This window comes from Aulonocara sp. 'chitande type north' Nkhata Bay, linkage group LG7, assembly GCF_057382095.1.
Source record: "Aulonocara sp. 'chitande type north' Nkhata Bay isolate Kocher_YH1m ecotype deep benthic linkage group LG7, A_spYH_male_GT1.1, whole genome shotgun sequence".
Taxonomy (NCBI): Eukaryota; Metazoa; Chordata; class Actinopteri; order Cichliformes; family Cichlidae; genus Aulonocara; species Aulonocara sp. 'chitande type north' Nkhata Bay.
The window spans coordinates 40,809,192-40,828,205 of NC_141350.1; the positions used below are offsets into that span (position 1 = coordinate 40,809,192).

Below are 19,014 nucleotides of genomic sequence, written 5' to 3' on the forward strand. Positions count from 1 at the left end.
AATCTTTTTTTTTTTACACAGTTTTGCCCGCCCATCTTATGTGCATAAAATGATGAAAAAGAGAGGCAAAGTTGACACTGGCACAGTTGTGTCCTTGGGCAAGATACTGAACCCCAGACCTTCCCTGATGGATGCACTGTTGTATGTGTGGGTGCATGTGAGTGCATGTCCTTGATAGATAGCGGATTGCATGTACAGAATAATGATGTGACTTTGATTAGAATTGCATAGCACAGTATGCATACCAGTTGGTTAACCATTTACTTTACTGTGAAATTTGACATGGACATCTTGTCCTTATCCAAGAGTTTCAACTAAAACAAAGTCAACTGAGCACTTTGTTTTAGACACTGAAGTGTTGTGTGCTCTAAGACAGAGCTAGAGGTAGAAGACGCAGAACCTAAAATTTCTTTCTGCAGTGCTTTACAGTGAGTGATGATAATTTGAAATTTAAGAAAAACACTAAAGAGTTTATTTCCTTTAAGGAAATAACCATATGTTTGATAATAAATCTGCAAAGCAAATTGTTTACATCATCCTCAAAAAAAATGATCAAAACTACACCTTAATCAATCACCCAGAGTCAGAATGTCCTCAGAGTAAAGCCAGTGACATATTTTTGACCGCTTCTGTCTTGATTAAAAATTGATTATAAAGACACTCTGATCGATTAGATTCAACATATAAATGATGAATTGCCTGTCAGTTTCTTTCAGTGAAAAATGATTACATTTCTCTGAGAAAAATAGAGTCGTAACACTCCACCACAGCATCAAACCAGTAGTCTGCTGTGCTATTTTCTAAGCCTAAGGCAAGACTATGCAACACCGTTCTCAGGGGAAGTCCTTAGACCGGAATAAAGTTTGAGAAGAATATGAGACAACAGAACAATTAGGCAAGTTAGGAATGCAGCTTCAAGTCTTGGATGAAATTTTAGGCCTTGCTATTGGCATAAGGATGGCAGTGTCATTCACTGAGCCAGTCACTCCACCACTTCCATTCAGAAGTATGTCTTGAAATGTCACTGAATAGTTCGTCGTGGGATTTTTTTACGCAATGTTGTGGTTCCTAGTTGATTCCCTCTATTAGGAGCCCTTTACTTTTCTTTAACATATGCAAAAAGCAAACTCTTAACACGTTAGCATTGCCTTCAATACAACTATGTAACAAAAAAAAGTGTCATGAGCCTCAGTAAATCCTGATCTGTCAGATGGCAGGGTCAGGATTTGGTGCAAACAACATGAAAGCATGGAGCCATCCAGCTTTGTAGCAATGATTCAGACTGGTAGTGGTGTAATGGTTTTTTTTTTATGTCTTGTCACACTTAGGGACACTTAATATCAACTGAGCATATACCCTTTACACGCAGTGTAGGTATTTGTTTTATAGCTGATTCCAGCAGAATAACATGCAATGTCATAAAGCTTAAATTATGTCAGACTGGTTTCTTGAATTTGACATTGAGTTCACTTTACTCAAATGGCCTCCGTAGCCATTAATAGGACACCTTTGGGATGTGGTGGAATGGGAATTTTGCATCATGGCGCTGAAAAAATCTGGAGCAGCTGTGTGATGCTATCATGTCAATATGGACCAAAATCTCTGAGGTATGTTTCTAGCCCCGTGTTGGATTTGTACCCCAAAGAACTGTCTGAAGGCAAAAACCACATTGTTTAATTTTTAAAAAATACTGTAGAGATATTATAGATTGCTATAAAATCAAATGTACAGCTTTGTAGTTCACAGAGAGAGTATCCTTGTGATTTTGGTCCTGTCTTACCTTCTTCTTTTGCATTATAAATGTTAACATTTATCATTTTAAGTCAAATGTAGACAAATTGCTGTGACTTTTTTAATTTACCCTTCCCAAATAATGTTTCCAAGCTCACCTCATCAGCTTCAAATTCCTCATTATCTTTATATTTTACATAAATAACTACCTGCAAGTGTGCATTACCAATTCTATTCAATTTCAGTTACATTTTATTTAGATGGTTCCATCCCACGACAGAACACTTAGTATTGTTTGACAATGACCCTACAATAATAAAGAGAATACGCCAAACACTTGGTGACAGTGGGAAGAAAGAATTCCCTTTTAACAGGAAAGAACCTCGAGCAGAACCAGAGTCAGGGAGGGGCAGCCATCTGCCAACACTGTCGTTGAATTTAAGTGTCGTTTGGCAGAATATGGTTATTTTACCAAAACCTTTTGTTTTGCTTATTCTTCAGTCTTAAAATGTATGCTTCATTCTTACATGAATAATGTAAGACTGCCCTCTGGAGTACTCACAGCCAGTCATGTTGTAACATCCAGGCTGTTTTTTGTCCAGCTGACTCCTGTAACCTGCGGTGCAATTTGTGATCTATTATTTCTGTCATGGATCTTTCAGAATAAGTGAAGCATGTTCCATGGATTTAAAAATTTAAGCATGTTCTGGGGATTCAGTGTTCAGACTCCGAGACAAATCAAAAGCCTAATACGTGTCCTTTAAGAGTTTTCATTATTCGCGCAATGCATTTTGTTCCACCATTTGCTCCTATTTGATTTTAGTTTATTTATATTTGGCATTCCTTGGATGCATCCATGATTGTTTTGGTGTGGCTGTAGGATACAGATTAGAAGAACATTTGCATTTGTTTATTAATTTGTTTAATTTTTTTCATGTGTCAATAGAGGGTTGGGAGTTTGTTTGTTTTTTTAACCTTTATCTGTTATTGACGTTGCACACATGGTCTTGTCTGCCAACACTGCTTCATATTCGCAGTGTCAAACCTTGGAGCTTGCCCAGTGTAATCACTTTGTATAGCTCCACTGTACCAGCTGACTCAAGGTCACAACACATCACTCCTGCATCTTGGTTAAGAGTTGTAAAATCGCCTGAACACCATGTGTTCAAACAAAAGCAGCAGTTCTTTTCTGTCAGTGTATTAGGCTCTGGATGGTGCTTGAGAGTGTTTTTGGATTTTGAAAATCCATCAAAAAAGCAGACACTTATTTTTAAAATTTGAGAATGCTCAGTGGAAGCCAGGATGTCTCTAACCAACCCTGCAGCGCATGTAAATACAGCAAAGCTCTTTTCCCTGTCAGTGGTCTGTGTTCTGTCTTCCAAGCTTGTAGACTCGGAGGTCTCTGAGCTCTTTGATGAGTTTACCCACATGTTTGTATATTTGTGTGTGTGTGTGTGTGTGTGTGTGTGTGTGTGTGTGTGTGTGTGTGTGTGTGTGTGTGTGTGTGTGTGTGTGTGTGTGTGTCTGTGTACACATAAGGGTACTTGTTCTTCCTCTGCAGAATTTTCAACAAGAAACAAACCTTCTGCTCCCTGTTACACCACCCCATGCAAGTGCAGTTTACATGAAAGAACACTTGTGAATGAAAGGTGTTCACACGTGTAAACAGGTTAGTCTAGATAGAGTTTACGGGGTGGTTATGAACCTAAAACAGACCATACTCTTCGATGCTGTCTCCTTGTGAAGCATCTACAGGTTGCCACCCACCCTACTTGGCAGATTTGGCTCTCTCTGATTTCCTTTTACTAAAATTGAAACTCAAGTTGAAAGGCTGACACAGGGGAGAAGATCCAACTATCTTTGCAAAAATTGCCAAATTTAAATCCATTTTGGTTTTTGCTTTTATAGTCGCAGTAGTGTGCCTTGATCAATTTTCATAATTCTTAAATGGTGCTAAAGCACTTGCTTGGATGAAGATTGTTTTGGAGGGTTTTGTTGTTGTTGTTGTTGTTGTTGTTGTTGTTGTTGTTGTTTTTATCGTTTTGAGATAAAAGCAGTCAAGTTGGAAACCCATTTGCCTAAATGCACATATACAAACCATGGGACCTGGGAATTGAAGCCACATCAAAGCCTGTTCTCGGTTTGTTTCACCATCTCAGTGTGAATAGACAGGAAATAGAGATTGAAACAGACAAAGGGAAAGAGAGTGATACGACACCAAAGAGGAAAGAGGACACGTGGTGACATCTTGCCATAAAAATTATTTAGAAATACTCGAAGAATGTGTAAGTAATAGAGAATATAAGACTTCAGGACAAAGATATTAAAGTTGTTAGAAATATAGATTCATTCACGTGATACGAATTTTAAAAAAACAGGTAATGACAGTAAAACCATAGAAAATGGTTGAAAAATGGAGGGAAAGAGGACATAAAGTCTATAAATGCTTCTGTAATTCTAAAAACAATCATAGCTGCTGACATCAGTACAGCACTCAGGAATAGTCTTGCCTTTTATGGATTTGATCTTAGACTCAAGTTCTCAGAAACCAGCTAACACTATATCTGCAGTACTGTCAAATTAGTAGAGTCAAAATATCAGCTTGAGTTAAGGCCTTAGTCGCACAGGCCTAGAGACCACTGGATAAGTAAAATTGTCTTTTCCCCAGCTGTTGTTGAACAGCTCATCAAAAGCCTTGTTATGTGGTCACTATCGAATGATCTGTTTCTGCTTTGTTGTGCGCTTTTCAACTTTCAGGCTTCACAGACAGTCGGCAAGTGTTTAGGGACAAGTCGGTGTGTTGCATGCTGTCTGTGAGCCTTTTGATGGAACCCCATCTACCTCTTAACAAGCAGTTTCACCAAGTAACTAACCATTTGCCAATCAGGGGAATATGAGTATGAACTTTGGCAGGGCAGTCTTTATTTTTTCAGCCTCACCAAAACTATCATGGTACATAAATGCTGATAAGTGTGGATTATTACACAGCCAAGAATTGCAGTGACTAAAAGCAGCATTTACTCAAGAGCAGTCATTAGGGTAAATATGAGACCAATGAGACCAATTATATTTGTGTTCAGTTTTGCCAGTTCATTGCATAATGTCAGACATGCATTATTTATTTATTTTGTTGTTGTTGTTGTTAATGAAAAGGCCAAAACTAATGAAACAATAGTAGCTAAAGGTGTTAACTGTGAAGACACTCTGACATGCTTCATTCCTTTGGTCCATGGAGCTGTTTTAATTGTTTTTAATTGAGAGCCACACCATTACGTGCACTATCATTATCATGAACTTTGGCAGGGCAGTCCATCTTTAATCAACCTCACCAACACTATGAAGGTACACAAGTGCCGATTAGTGTGTTTTAATACACAGCAAAAAATGGTTGTGAATAAATATTACTATTTATTCCTGTTTCAGAAAAGATTTGCTAAGCAGCACAAAGGAAGTTAAAGTATTTTTAATTGATTAATAAAAGAAATTACATGCCTAGTGAGCATTAATGGCCTTGGGGGCGAGAGACTCACTGGGAAGCTTGAGGAATGTGTTGTGGGTTTTCATCTTTTTACACGATTTAATTACAAAAGTATAACAGCGTCATCCTTTGATTCACATATTTCAGAAGATGTCCTTCAAGATAAGTTACTGGCATAACATATCATATAAATCACCTAATTAGTTTACACCCTTTATATAGGTGAAAATTACTACGAGTCTGCATAGAGTCACAAGCTTATATAACCTATAACGGTGGATGAAACTTAAAGGGTTCAATGTCTTCATGAACTTTATTTGTTCTGCACAGCTCATGACTCATCTTCAGTCAAAGAAGCTGTATTATTAGCCAGAACTCAGTGACATGAAGTGTATTCTCCAGATTCTGACAGCTGTAGGACGCTTGATCTCTGAGGGAAAGAAAGAACAAGTTGAAAAAGACAAAGTGACATTAAGCCCTACTGTACAAGTTTGATCTTCCAATAACTGTGACAGAGGAGAAAGTAGAATGTGTACTATATTCTCTTTGTGAAGATCAAAATGATACTTAAAGTTAGAAAGTGAGGACATGTTTGAAAGGTGAAGACCCTGTGGCCTACGCTTTTTGCAAACAGAGAGAATCAGAATCAGAATCAGAAACTTTATTGTCATTGTCATGAGAACAACGAAATTAAGAGCTGCTTTAGGATTGTAATTTGGCTGTGTAGGTAGGGTAAAGATTGGGAGTACTCAGAAGAATTAAACTCCATAGGTGTGTTTCCATGCACGATAGTGCATCTCGGGCTCTTTATTGTACTATGCTGCAGCTAAGTGTGAATACATCCTCATGATTATGCACAGGAAAAGGATTACTAGGTGCTGTGAGCCTTCACCCACTTAGAGGAAAACTGCTAGACCAGCACAGCTGCCACATCAACTTGCGTTGCACTTTTTAGGCATTTTAATTGTTCTCATTACCCAACACAAACACAAACTACAAAGCAAAAGCATTTATTTCAGGAGCAGCACTATTATAAGAATGAGGATTTCTTGTAAAAGCTGTGGGTCTTGCCACATTTTTCCATCTAGGTTTCGACCTGAGAAAATGTAGAAAATGGAGGCAAAGCGTCCTGGGAGTACAGACACTCATCCTTTTATTTCACTTCAGAAATTGTGTTTGACATGAAAGCTGTTTGGCATGCATTTTTAAGGACAATGCATGGATATGAACATTAGTGCAATAACCAAAAACATACAGTAAGTGACAGCAATGCAGGCAGTACATTACTTCAGATATACACTCACTGGCTACTTTTTTAGGTACACCTATTCAGCTGCTTATTAACACAAATATCTAATGAACAAATCACATGGCAACAACACAGTACATGTTCAACACGAGCTGCTGACGTTCAAAATGAGTATACGCATAAAAACAGGAGCAACAGTAATACAACCAAGTTATGCAGAAAATGCGTCGAACCTTGAAGCAGATGGACTACAGCAGCACGACACCACACTCGTGTCGGCCAAGACAGGCTTACCAAAATTGGACATTAGGAAATTGAAAGAAGCTTGACTGGTGAATTTTAGTTTGGATTTGTTATCGACAAGATGAAAATATGGATAAATTCCTGCCTTTTTTAGGCTGCTCCTGGTGATGTAATCCTGTGAGGGATATGGTCTTGGCACACTTTAAACCCTTTAGGACCAACTGAGCATCGTTTGAATGGCACAGCCTACCTGAGTATTGTTGCTGACCATGCCCATCCCTTTGTGAGCACAGCGTACCTGTTCCCTGAGGTGATAACACACCATGTCACAAAGCTCAAATCATCTCAAATTGATTTCTCAATTATGACAATGAGTTCTCTGAAGTAAAATGGCCTCCACAGCTATCAGATCTCAATCCAGTAGAGCACCTTTGGGATGTGAAGGAACGAGAGATTACATTATGAATATGCAGCTGAAAAATCTGCAGCAACTGTGTGATGCTATCATGTCAATATGGACCCAAATCTCTGAAGAATGTTTCTGGCACTTTCTCTTTATGCCACAAATAATTAAAGCAGTTCTGAAGACAATATCAAGCATTTTCTATTATGGCTACAGGTCCTATATGCCTTAATAAGTCCTTATCTTTTGTTGTTATTGTCTTTCTTCTCATTTCCCCACTTCCTCCAACACTTCCTCACACACTGTGATAGAATAAGATGCGGTTTAGGTATATATACGTCTGAATAAGCATTCACAGACAAACACTATTCACTCCGGAGTTATGAAGCTATAGCTCTTGGAGCTCTTCTGCACTTGGCGAGCTCCAAGGCCATTAACAATGGGAAAACATTTTTCACTTTGCTCAAACTCCTTCACTTGTTTATCTCTTGCCACTTACTTATTAATGAGCCACACCATTATCACATGTTTACTTCCCTCTGCTTGTTTGTCATAGTCACTGGTTAATAAAAAAAATTCATAGGAATCAGGTGAACAGCCTTGGAGGAGGTGGGCGCCTTCACGATAACGAATTCAGTCTGTGGGAGATCAGGAAGCTTATTATGAGTTTGTAAACTACAAACGTTAAGCACATATTAATGCATTCATTCGGAGGTGTTAAGTTTTTCATTTAATTCTGTAATTCAATTTTTTTTGTCTCAAATGAACACAATTTCAATGAGTGCATTCACTATAGCCGCATCAGAAATAGAGCAAGAAAAAAGAACGTGCGAGGAAAATATTGCCCACAAACTTTGTATGTTATTATCATTCATAATACCACATCTGATAAACCCTGAAAATATTTGTCATAATGGCACTCAGCAAAGTGGCATTTACATCAGAAGCACAGTGCCAATGCCCATTTGGTATTCTGGTGACTCTAATTAACTTAAGTGCCTTGTAGTGAATAGACAGGCACAGTGGTGGGTATATCAGTAGCAATCAACTGACAGTTCAATTATTATGTCAAGAGCACCCATAAGGCATTGCTATGGTCTGAACAGCAAAGGCAAATACAAAATCCACTTTATACTACATACCCAGTGCATGTCAGTTTTACTTAATTATTTCTTCAAAAGGATCACATGTTAATATCTAATATGAAAGTATAGTACATAGTTTGCGTGCAAGGAACCAGGCATTCTTGTAATTTTTTTATAGTGATCTTGAGCAGCAGTTCTCCAGGATTTCTGAAGCTCTTTCAGAGTTTTTACTGCAGATGAACAGTAAACGAAAGTCTCCAAGAAACAGTAAATCCATCAAAGACCTGACTGAGGACCTGAGTGATTCATCTGACCCCTCTGTTGATCCATCTGACCCCTCTGTTGATCCATGTACTGTTTGCTAAAGCCTCATCAAAAATAGAAGATTGGAAGGTTGGCTGTAAAGAAGCCATTCTTAATGAAGGCAGGAAAAAACTGAGGTGTGACAAATTATACAAAAAGTGCGCTGGAAATCAGTGGCAACAGGTCGTTTGGAATGATGAATCCAAATTTGTAATTACTGGTTCAAATCTTATTGATTATCTACAGAGGAGGACAGAAAGGTACAACAGTGATGATCAAATGTGTTGGAGTTATGAATCCAGAAAAGTACCATCAGATTTTGATCCACCATGCAATACCATGTAGAGAGAATCTGATTGGCACATTGACAGCTTCATTTTTCAGCATGAAAATGATCCCAAGCATACTGCTACAACAGTAAAAGCATACCTGGATAGAAAAACACACACTGTCAGTCATGGATTGGCCTCCCCACACCCCCAGATCTCTTATTGTAGCTATATAGGATCATCTTGAAAGAAAGAAAAGGCAGTCAGCATCCAGAGAAGAGCTCTGAATGAAGCTGCCTAAGATATTTCAGGGTGTGTTGAAGAGTAAAAGTGGTCATGCAAAATATAAATTTTCAATATTTGACTTTCATTAGAATTATACAAACTCTGTTTTTGCCTTATATACTTTCCATGTATATTTTCATGAGTCCCATTTTTACTGGTTTGATTCATGACTCTTAAATAAAATTTGAAATGAAAGTACATTTAAAAAATTACCTGTTTCACCAGTTACTTCAGTGCTGACAAAGGTAATCGGAGCGATGGCTGGAGTATGACCACCAGAGTTTCCAGGAGACAACTTGCATAAATAAGCATGCCGTCTTTCATATCACATGGATATTTTTGTTAAAATCAAGCAAATTTGCATTTCTTTCCACAGTTTTTTGCTGTGGTCATTTAGTTTGTATATAAATGTCATTTTTTCTGAGACAGGTTTATAGTTTTTGTGCTACGGTCCATGCAAGTTTGTAAACTGCAGCGGAGTTTCCTCTCCAAGGCACACTGGTGGAAAACGCAGCTGTTATATTAAATTAAATGATATAATTTTCCATGATGGATGTAGACACCTGGTTCACACACATTCTGGTTTATCAAACAGATGTACTGTGGGGCAAGGTAATAAGTGAAAATGCTAAACATAAACATTTAGCACGCTGGGTACAAATTATAGCCCTTGGTGTTTAATGTGTTCTCTGCTTATTGAGCTTTGAGCGAAGAGCAAAGACAATTCTGAACTGCCATTAGTATAAAGTCTAGTATTGTATTCTTTTATCTGTAGTTCATGCACACACACACTAATCCCCACCTTCTAATCTGTGTCTCCGAAGGCTCGTCCTATTTCTTTAAGGGGAAGGAGTACTGGCGAGTGCCAGGCAGCGACATGGAGGTGGAGGCAGGATACCCCCGCCTCATCGCAACGGACTGGCTGTTGTGCACAGAGATGCAGTCGGACTCTCCGGACACACAGCCCAAAAGCACAGAGACGAGAGTCAACGTGCACCGCCACCCAGACCACGCAGAGAACGGATACGAGGTGTGCTCCTGCACCTCTGACACCGCCTCGCCTTTAGGCGTCCGCCCATCCCCGTCCCTCGTTTGGCTGCTGCCGCCTCTCTGGACGCTCTCGCTGGCTCTCCGCTTTGAACTGCTATGATGCTAAAGCATGGGACAGAGGGCCAGTGAACAAACCAACAACTGGAAAATATTCTTCTTATATAATTTAGTATCTTTTTGCTCTAAATTTGCTGTTATTTATTTATCATGACTTTCAAGGGGCACTGCCATCAAGCAGTCATTCTTATGGGCATCACCCAGCTTTCAGTGCTTTACAAGCTGTTTTCATACATGCACAAGAGAAGAAGTGAGGAGATTCATCCGGTGCATTGTCATAATTTTTCTTCATGCAGCAAACAGATACTTCAGATACTCTGCTTTTGGAAAGGGAGCAGGACACATAAAGCCAACTAACTGTAATCCACTGGTCAGTTACATGTACTATTCTCACATGCACCTAATCAGACATCACATGGACTTTGTTTTAGTGAGCTGGCTGGGTACAGACTGTTTATTGTCTGATCCATGTAAAATGCTTGTGCTCAGTTCAGGGCCACAGTGCATGTGTGAAAACAGCTTCAGCAAATGATTAACGGCCAAATCTCTGCAAAGGAAAAATTGTAAGTGAATAGAAATGTTTTTTAAGTTTACAGCAGCAAATCATCACATGACAAACATACTAAGTTTATTTTGACTTGAAGGCAAGTGCAAAGGAATACACCCATTATAAAAAGGAGCACTGATCCATTATCAGCCCAAAATTTGTTTTAAATAACCTAAACCATGTTTTCTTTTTATATTCAAACTCAGATTATAACCAGCTATGTACATGGATTGATTTTGCTAACTTTATTGTCCCCAATGGGAAATTGGGGACAATGCAGCAGTCTGTCCATACACAGAGAGACAAAAACAAACATCACACACACAGATTTTAGTACCACAATACATTTTCTATGCCAAAATAATAATGGTGGTGTTGCTCTGACCACCTACAGAACTCACAGTGATTTTCTGGTGTTAAAAATTAGTTCCAGTTTGCAACAAGACCTGTAAATTATTCAGAATAAAAGGAACACTTTCTGAAAAGATACACTACTGTTGAATTTGCAAGTAAGTCATTTTTCTGCGTGTTCACAAGCACTGCTGCTTTCCATTCATCTCTATTTTACTCAAACTGGAGAGATAAAACCAAAACTACCTGCAAGGCAGCATAGCACCAGAGGTAAACATGATTTTTTTTTTTATTTGTGGAACCGACCTTTTAATAAACCCCACTGCGTGCACACATACGAACATCCTGTGCTCTCGTGTGCTTGCAACGAGCATTAATGTTTGAATGCTCCTACTCCTGCTGTGAGAGGTAGACGGATGCATGGATGAGTAGGTGGACGGACCAGTTTCCATGCCTGAATCATCGGACTAAGTGAGGAACAGCTGCTCATTTTCACCTCTGGGTTAAAAGCATTCCTTCCACTCAGTTTAGTTGTATCTACTATTGAAATCAGTTTATAATTCAGTATCTTTTACATTACTTTGATCAGCTCATAGAGTTCAAAGAGTGGTTTTTTTGGTGACTGACAGTTCCCTGTAGCCCCGCTGAATTTATTCTTGCTGTAAAGATATATTTACCTATAGACTGATATATTTGAGTTGAAGGGTTCTGCAGCTGTTGCATCACTAAGTGGACTGTGTATATTTTAAGCTGTGTTTTCTATTGTAAAATATTTTTATAGGAAAATAAAAAACATATCTGTGAATGACTTCTTTTTTTTTCTTGTCACACGAGTGCCCTGTGTTATTTTGAGTGCTTATTTCTGCTACTGTGTGGACCGAGTGTGTAATTATTTTTGTGTTTTTGAAGGAAAGCCCAGGCTTGAAGACAGACGATGGTAACATGACAGCTTGCAGACACCAACTGGGAGCTGCTCCCCCTCTGTCTGATGTTCTTAAATGTGTCTTCTCTTGTAATGGTCAGTGCTGTTCATCAGGAAAACAAATCACACCTCACACTTACGCCAAATGGGTTTATAAAGAGATCTGCTGGCACAGAGGATTACGCAGTATATCCGTGTTTCTTGAGGAAAGAGTATCAGAGGAAGAAAATGTCACAAATCCGAAAATATTTACCACCTCAGATACTTCGAGCGAAGAGATCAAAGTCAACAGGATGTCAAGTCTGTCTAGTCCTGAAAGACTCACACGCATACACGTACATGCATTTCACCAGCATCCTCATCATACAGTACGCAGGCTCAAACATCCACGCCTGTGTTAGGGTTTCCATTTGTATGAATGTTTGTTTGTGTATTCCCCCCAAAGGCTACGGATGCAGTCCAACCCCAAAGAATGCAGACCCGTAACTTTTAGTCTGTTTTGAGGTAAAATGAAGTTTAAAAGTTTAAAAAGTCACTCATTCACTTTTCTGCCAACAACAGCATTTTTCCTTCCCTTCTCTTGACACACTCCAGTGGTATTAATTAACTGGTGTGGCTCACCAGCCACTAGGAGAGCACCTGCACCCACAGGCAAATGCAGCAGGGATGGGTCACTTTGTGTGTGTGTGTGTGTCCCATTTGGGCTGATAACAATGAAAGTGGCTATTCAGATGTATTTGATTTAGTATTATTGGAATATGGTCGTTTAAAAAAACTTAGGAGTTATCGTCCACGCAGCGTCTTCTACCGTTGAGATATGGCACTTTCACTGCTTAAGCTTCCAGATGGGCCCGGCAGAACCAATCAATAACCCTGTAACTAAAATATTCAAGACTGGATGAACTGCTTGCAAAGCTGAGACCTGGCAGCGGTCTGATTTACAGGAAGAGCACATACAGTAAAAAGAGAAACATGTGGAGACAGATTGCTGTAGTTGACTGATAAAGTGGTTAGAAAAGGGCAAAGTGACACCCAGAAAAAACATCATAATCACCAACAAACACAGGAAAAGACAAAGAGATGTTAAGATGGGGAGAAAAATTAAAATCCAGAGGGGCAATGGCAAAGATAAGGAAGCGATTTAGCACATAATCTGCATCAGTAGTCGTTCATAGAAGCAGCACAATTCTGTTAATTACTACTTGGGCCTAATTTTTTATTTTCATTTCACAAACAAAGGAGTGATAAACCAGGTGTTCAACTATTTTATCTAAACAATGGACGATTTTTCTAAAAAGTTGAAGGTGAAACCTAAAATGAGTGCGTCTCAGACTTTATGAAAAAAAATGTATGTAGCTACTGCGATATTTGTGTACTCCTGCTTTGAAGACTTGTCTTTAGGATTTTGGCCATTGCAATCTTGCTGTCAGGAGCAAAGGGTACAGCAAATTATGGAGCACCCATGTGATATCACCATTTCAATCACATTGTAGCTAAGCCTCAAACATACCCTGCATTATAATCTGCTGTGTTTTAAAAGGAAGTGTAATTAACAATATGTGTACAGAAGAGGACTTGACACTAGTGATTCATACCACAAACACGTAGGGCAGATGTTGTTTATGTACCAAAGATGGGTCACTTTAACCTGTTGCTAAGTGGTTGCTGGGCAACATGATGTGTTGTAATATATCATCTCATAATTCAGCTTTTGTGGCATTAGATGAAATTTTACTGTTGTGAAATTAAAACAACAGAATTCTGTGTTGTAGATACATCAATATTAAAAGCAGGTAATTTTAGCCAGTTGCTAGGTGGTTGCTGGGGATCATGATGAGGTCATAATATCTGATATAGATAAGAACCTTCAGGGGCCTAAGATGTACCTGTGTGCCAAGCTTGGTTGCCCAACTCCTGATGCTGGTGGAAGAGTTTGCAGACAAACAAACAGCCAGAAAGAGTTCCAGGAGAAGTCGTGTTGTCATCTCATAGATGAGTCGCCCCCTGCTGGCCACAGAAATTAATACAGATTTAGGGCATATTCACACTGGCTTCATTTTTCAGACGATAGACTGTATGTTTTTGACATGAGGGGCTACATTCAGCGTTTATACAGTTTATGATGCATCTACAATGCTGGCAACAATCCCTCATCAGACAGCAAAATTATGCACGCACAGCTATCGTGACTCTGTAATTTAGAACTGGAGCTGGGAACTATAATAGATGTTGACAACAGAGAGTTTGGGGATTTTAACCATCTTCCTTCTTACTGCTCATATTTCTTGTGTTTTCTTTGCTCCTTTTAGCTTCTTTTTCATGATGCTCCCATAACAAAAAGATCCAAGTACTAATCAACAAGAAACATCCTGTAAAATCACAATTTCTAAATGGCATCCTCAAAACTATAGGTGGTTGTGTTCAAAGAGATGCTGGTTGTTAGATCTATGACAAGATGCCGCAAGGAGAAAAGGGCATTGTGAAGCAAGTTTTTTTGTTTTTTATGAGTTTAATTTGAGTGTGTGAGAGGAGAGTGTGTGAAATCTTATTCACTATAAATTCTCCGCCAGGCTCCTACCAGCGGCTTTTGACTAAGCCCACACAGAAATGTGCTTGTGCTTATTTCTGTGTGTGTGTGTGTGTGTGTGTGTGTGTGTGTGTGTGTGTGTGTGTGTGTGTGTGTGTGTGTGTGTGTGTGTGTGTGTGTGAAGGTTTTTAGCTTTCAGGACAGCCCTCTGTGGACTCAGAGGTGGTGGTCATGGGGAAGAGGAGCAGCAAAATGGACTGGGGCTGTCCATTTTGCATTTCGCCTGTCCTCTCTCTCACACACACACACGCGCACACACACACACACACACATCAAAGAGCTCAGAGCAGGGCCACTGAATCAGGCACAGGTGCTGAATACACAACACAGACCTCTAAACACCTGACAGGGAACAACATCTGAGTCACTGGAGATGGTACAAGGTAATGGGATGCCTAGGCAGTTGCTTTGGAACCACAATGGAAATCTGCATGGAAGGCATTTGAACTGGTAACAGCCTTTATAAAGGATAAAACCCCTTAGACAGATTCAGCACATACAGTCTGGATTTAAATGACCATGAAAGATTCATGAATTGCAAATCCTAATATCTATCTCTGTCACGCCCTCAGCAAGCTGGACAAAATGATGAGCATTAACTGTGTATTTAAATATCTAAGATACTCTTTTGGTGGCCATGGAGGGTTATCTTTATTGGAAATGACACTAGAAGGTGTTTGCACCTGTTTACACTGACTGTGGCCCCGTAGGTTGAGCTCAGTCAGTCAGTTAGTTTGAAGTCTAAAATGAGGCTACGACCAGATTGGTGCTGGAAATGTGCTAAATGTGCGTTGTGTATCTTTGCAGAAGCTATGCTCTTGTCATTATGTGATCTATGAATTACAGCCTTTACTGTAATTGCAACACAATGAGGGAAAATAAATATAAACGTGTGTAATATTGACACTATTATTTCAAATTATTCCTAAACTAAAAGAAAAAGATCACATAAAAAATAAGGATCGCATAATTCTGCTTGTCTGTTTGTTTCCAACATTGCATCTCAGTCAAGTCTCCCTAATTTTATATATGTGTGTGTGTGTGTGTGTGTGTGTGTGTGTGTGTGTGTGTGTGTGTGTGTATTCATGTTTTAAAGCTGAATAAGCAATACAAATGCTTGTGAGAGAACTTCTATTTTTTCAGCTGTCTAAAAGAAAAGATATAGAAATTAAGTGATACCTGCTGTAGGATTTCCTGAAAATCTTCCACCTATTATTGTATTGTGCTACCCTCTGCTGGTAAAAAAGAAGAGATGTCAAAACAACTTAACCGAGAGAATAGACTAAGATTAGTTCAGGCATGAGCTTATTGCTAATTCACTTCACAAATACAAAACCATTTTCTGACTTGGGTTCCTGTCCACAACATTCCGTAAGTCCAGAGTTACATTCCACATGTCATGATCATATTATAATTTATGGGTGTCAGATTTGTTTTAGGTTGTGAGCCAAATACAGCTCAGCTTCATCCATTACAACTACAGCTAACAACCAGTGCAAAGCTCTTCAAATGTGTCCCTTTCTTTCAGTGTAAAGAAGTCTGACATTTAACCCCTTCTTGTAGGAAAACTAAGTGCAATGTGCTCATTTCTTCACAGAGTCAGCACTGTACATGTCATATGTTACGCTTAAAAGAAAAAAGAAAATAAATTGTACAGAGATGGCCTTCTACCGGATGCTGGCAAACATTGCACTGGAAAAAAAACTTTTATTGGGAGCATGGATTCTGAAAAGCTCCTGAAAAAGGAGGGCATAGTGGATACTGAGGCCTCACTTCACCTAACATTTACACCACATTAATATCATTGCATGAGTGGTAACACAGTTTCCTAATTTGAAATCACTGGAAGTACAAATACAATTTAGCAACAGTGAAAACACTGCCATCCAAACAAAAGTATGTATTGCCCTACAATATGTGGGTAACTTCAAAGGTCAGTGTTACTGCTAGTTAGGATGGAGAACAGCTTTACTTTGTGCAAATAAAGATTGAAAGCTCTTTTCCTCTTTCTTGTGTTTCAGGCAAAGCAGCCACGTCGTTCTACACTGATCAATCACAAAGATAAATGAATAGTATAGATAGAGCTACACCAGCACGAATGTGTGTACTTTGGATCACTGTCCTGTTGGATCCAGTTGTGTCCAGCTTTTCAAGTTCCACATTGAAGAATGGAGAGGTAGTCCTCCATCTTTATTATTCCATGTTTCCTTTTGAGAGCCTTCCAGCTTTATGATGTCAACAATGGGATTCAAATCCACACCTCCAGGGTGTGTAGACCACTCGTCCAGCCTGACATCGGACCATCCAGTTGTACAAATTTTTAACATGCTGCAGAGACGTTTCTTTACAAAATAAGTTGTCACTGAGGTAGTATTGTGACTTTATGCGAAGGCTCCACTTTTTTAAGCATGTTTTACTGCAAGCATTCACATATTGTGGTTATATCAATTCCACAGCTGTTCAGTCACGTTACTGTCACCCGAGAAACATTACTTTTGTTTTTGTCTGTGTGTGTGTGTGTGTGTGTGTGTGTGTGTGTGTGTGTGTGTGTGTGTGTGTGTGTGTGTGTGTGTGTTTTGTATATTTCCTTTGTGTTTTATCCAACTTCTGATATCTTTTATGGGGGGGGGGCGCATTAACTGGTGTTATTTTTTGTTTTTTTGTTTTTTTTTTTACCTCTCATAGCAACTGTAAAAGCAGTAAAGGTATCCTATGACTTCAAGATTTTTGTTTTTGGTTGAATACAAATCTCAGGGATCACAAACATGAAGACTACAGCAATTGCCATGCTGCAAAAATTACCACTGCTATCAAGAACACTGTCAGTAACCGAAAGAACAAAGCTGTTAAAGATAAAGTTGGAACATTTGGTGAAATCAGCAACAACTAAATTTGTCATGTTATCAGTATGAAGCAAAAATTCTGGGAACCAAGTTAAAGTGTGAGCATCATCACATTTTCATTGGAGTTTTTGTTTGCTTGTTTGTTTGTTTGTTTGTTTGTTTGTTTGATTGATTGATTGATTGATTGATTGATTGATTGATTGATTGATTGATTGATTGATTGATTGATTGCATCGGCGGAGCGGGGCGGGTAGCTTACTGGGCTTAAGCCCGGGGTGTTGTTTCAGAAACCCGGGGTCTTTTGGAGTGTAATTTGTTTCATAGTTAGATGCCTGGCTGACAACTGTATAAAACAAAAACTACACACAATATTCGAAGCACATAGCGCACAGTCATAAATCCCCCCTAATTTTGGTATGATCCGAGCTCAGGCACGAGCCACTGAGCACAGCACTTACACATGTGAGCGAGGGGGGAGAAGCTGCTGCCTGCGAGTTTGCTGTAGGAGAAGCGGAGCCAGGCAGACAGAGGAGAGCTTAAGTTTGACCAGGTACCAAAGCAAATCATTGGTACTGTACAAATAATGTAAACATGACGGTGTATCGCAAAAGATTGATATCAAACTGATCACTTGACCCATATTACGTTACTTGCTCTTGGAGTGAATCAACAAATGGCGAAATGAAAAGCCGAACAACAACAATGCTGTTTTTTTTTTTAGAGAGTCTTAGCTTACATATGTGTTTATTTCATATTTTCAGTTGTTACCCTCCACGGCTAAACAAAGCACTCAACAATAGACATAAGGAGCTTCTTTCAAAGAAAAAACTCAGGTAGATGTTATTTTATATATTATGCTTTGTATGTTGTTCAGTATATTTCTATGCAAAACAAGAGGAATTTCAACACACAGCAGTATATTCACAGTTGAAACCAGATATTTACATATATCTGGTGGTGGTCAGAGGGCCTGGTGGCGCCAGTGTCCGGCAGCCTGGCCTCTGTCAGTGCGCCCCAGGGCAGCTGTGGCTACATTGTAGCTTGCCATTGCCAGTGTGTGAATGTGTGTGTGAATGGGTGGATGACTGAATGTAGTGTGAAGCGCTTTGGGGTCCTTAGGGACTGAGTAAAGCGCTATACAAATGCAGGCCATTTACCATTTACATACAGTTTAGGGAAAAAACATAAAAACATTTTTTTTACTGTTGAACATCAATGTTGAGTAAACTTTTTTGTTTTAGATAAATAAATATTGAAATATCTTTTGAATTAGTTAAATGTCAGAATAAAGAGAGACAGAGCTGTCTATTTTTATCACTTTCATCAAATTTAGGAGTACATATACACTTAGTTTATTGTTAATTAATAAGAAAACTCCAAACGATTCCATTCTGAGCTTAAGAAGCTTCTGATAGGTTAGTAGAGTCCATGTGAGTAAATTGGTGGCACAGCTGTGGATGCATATAAGGCAAAACACAGAGCCTGTTTCTTTGACATGGGAAAATCATGAGATATCAATCAAAACACCAGGAAAAGAATTGTGGAGCTCCATAAGTGTGGCTCAATTTTGAATACAATTTGGGTGCAATTTGCAATTAAGAAATACAGATA

The 19,014-nt window shown here is 39.0% G+C and overlaps 1 protein-coding gene across 1 annotated transcript in view; it reads left to right on the forward strand.

Moving 5' to 3' along the window:
- LOC147325737 (matrix metalloproteinase-17-like) overlaps positions 1 to 11,853 on the forward strand; it is a 97,298-nt gene extending 85,445 nt beyond the window's left edge. The window contains exon 10 of the mRNA XM_086300396.1: positions 9,871 to 11,853. Within this exon, the coding sequence (XP_086156522.1) occupies positions 9,871 to 10,196 (326 nt within the window). The 3' untranslated portion in view covers positions 10,197 to 11,853. The remainder of the gene's footprint in view (positions 1 to 9,870) is intronic.
- The last annotated feature ends 7,161 nt before the right edge of the window (positions 11,854 to 19,014 follow it).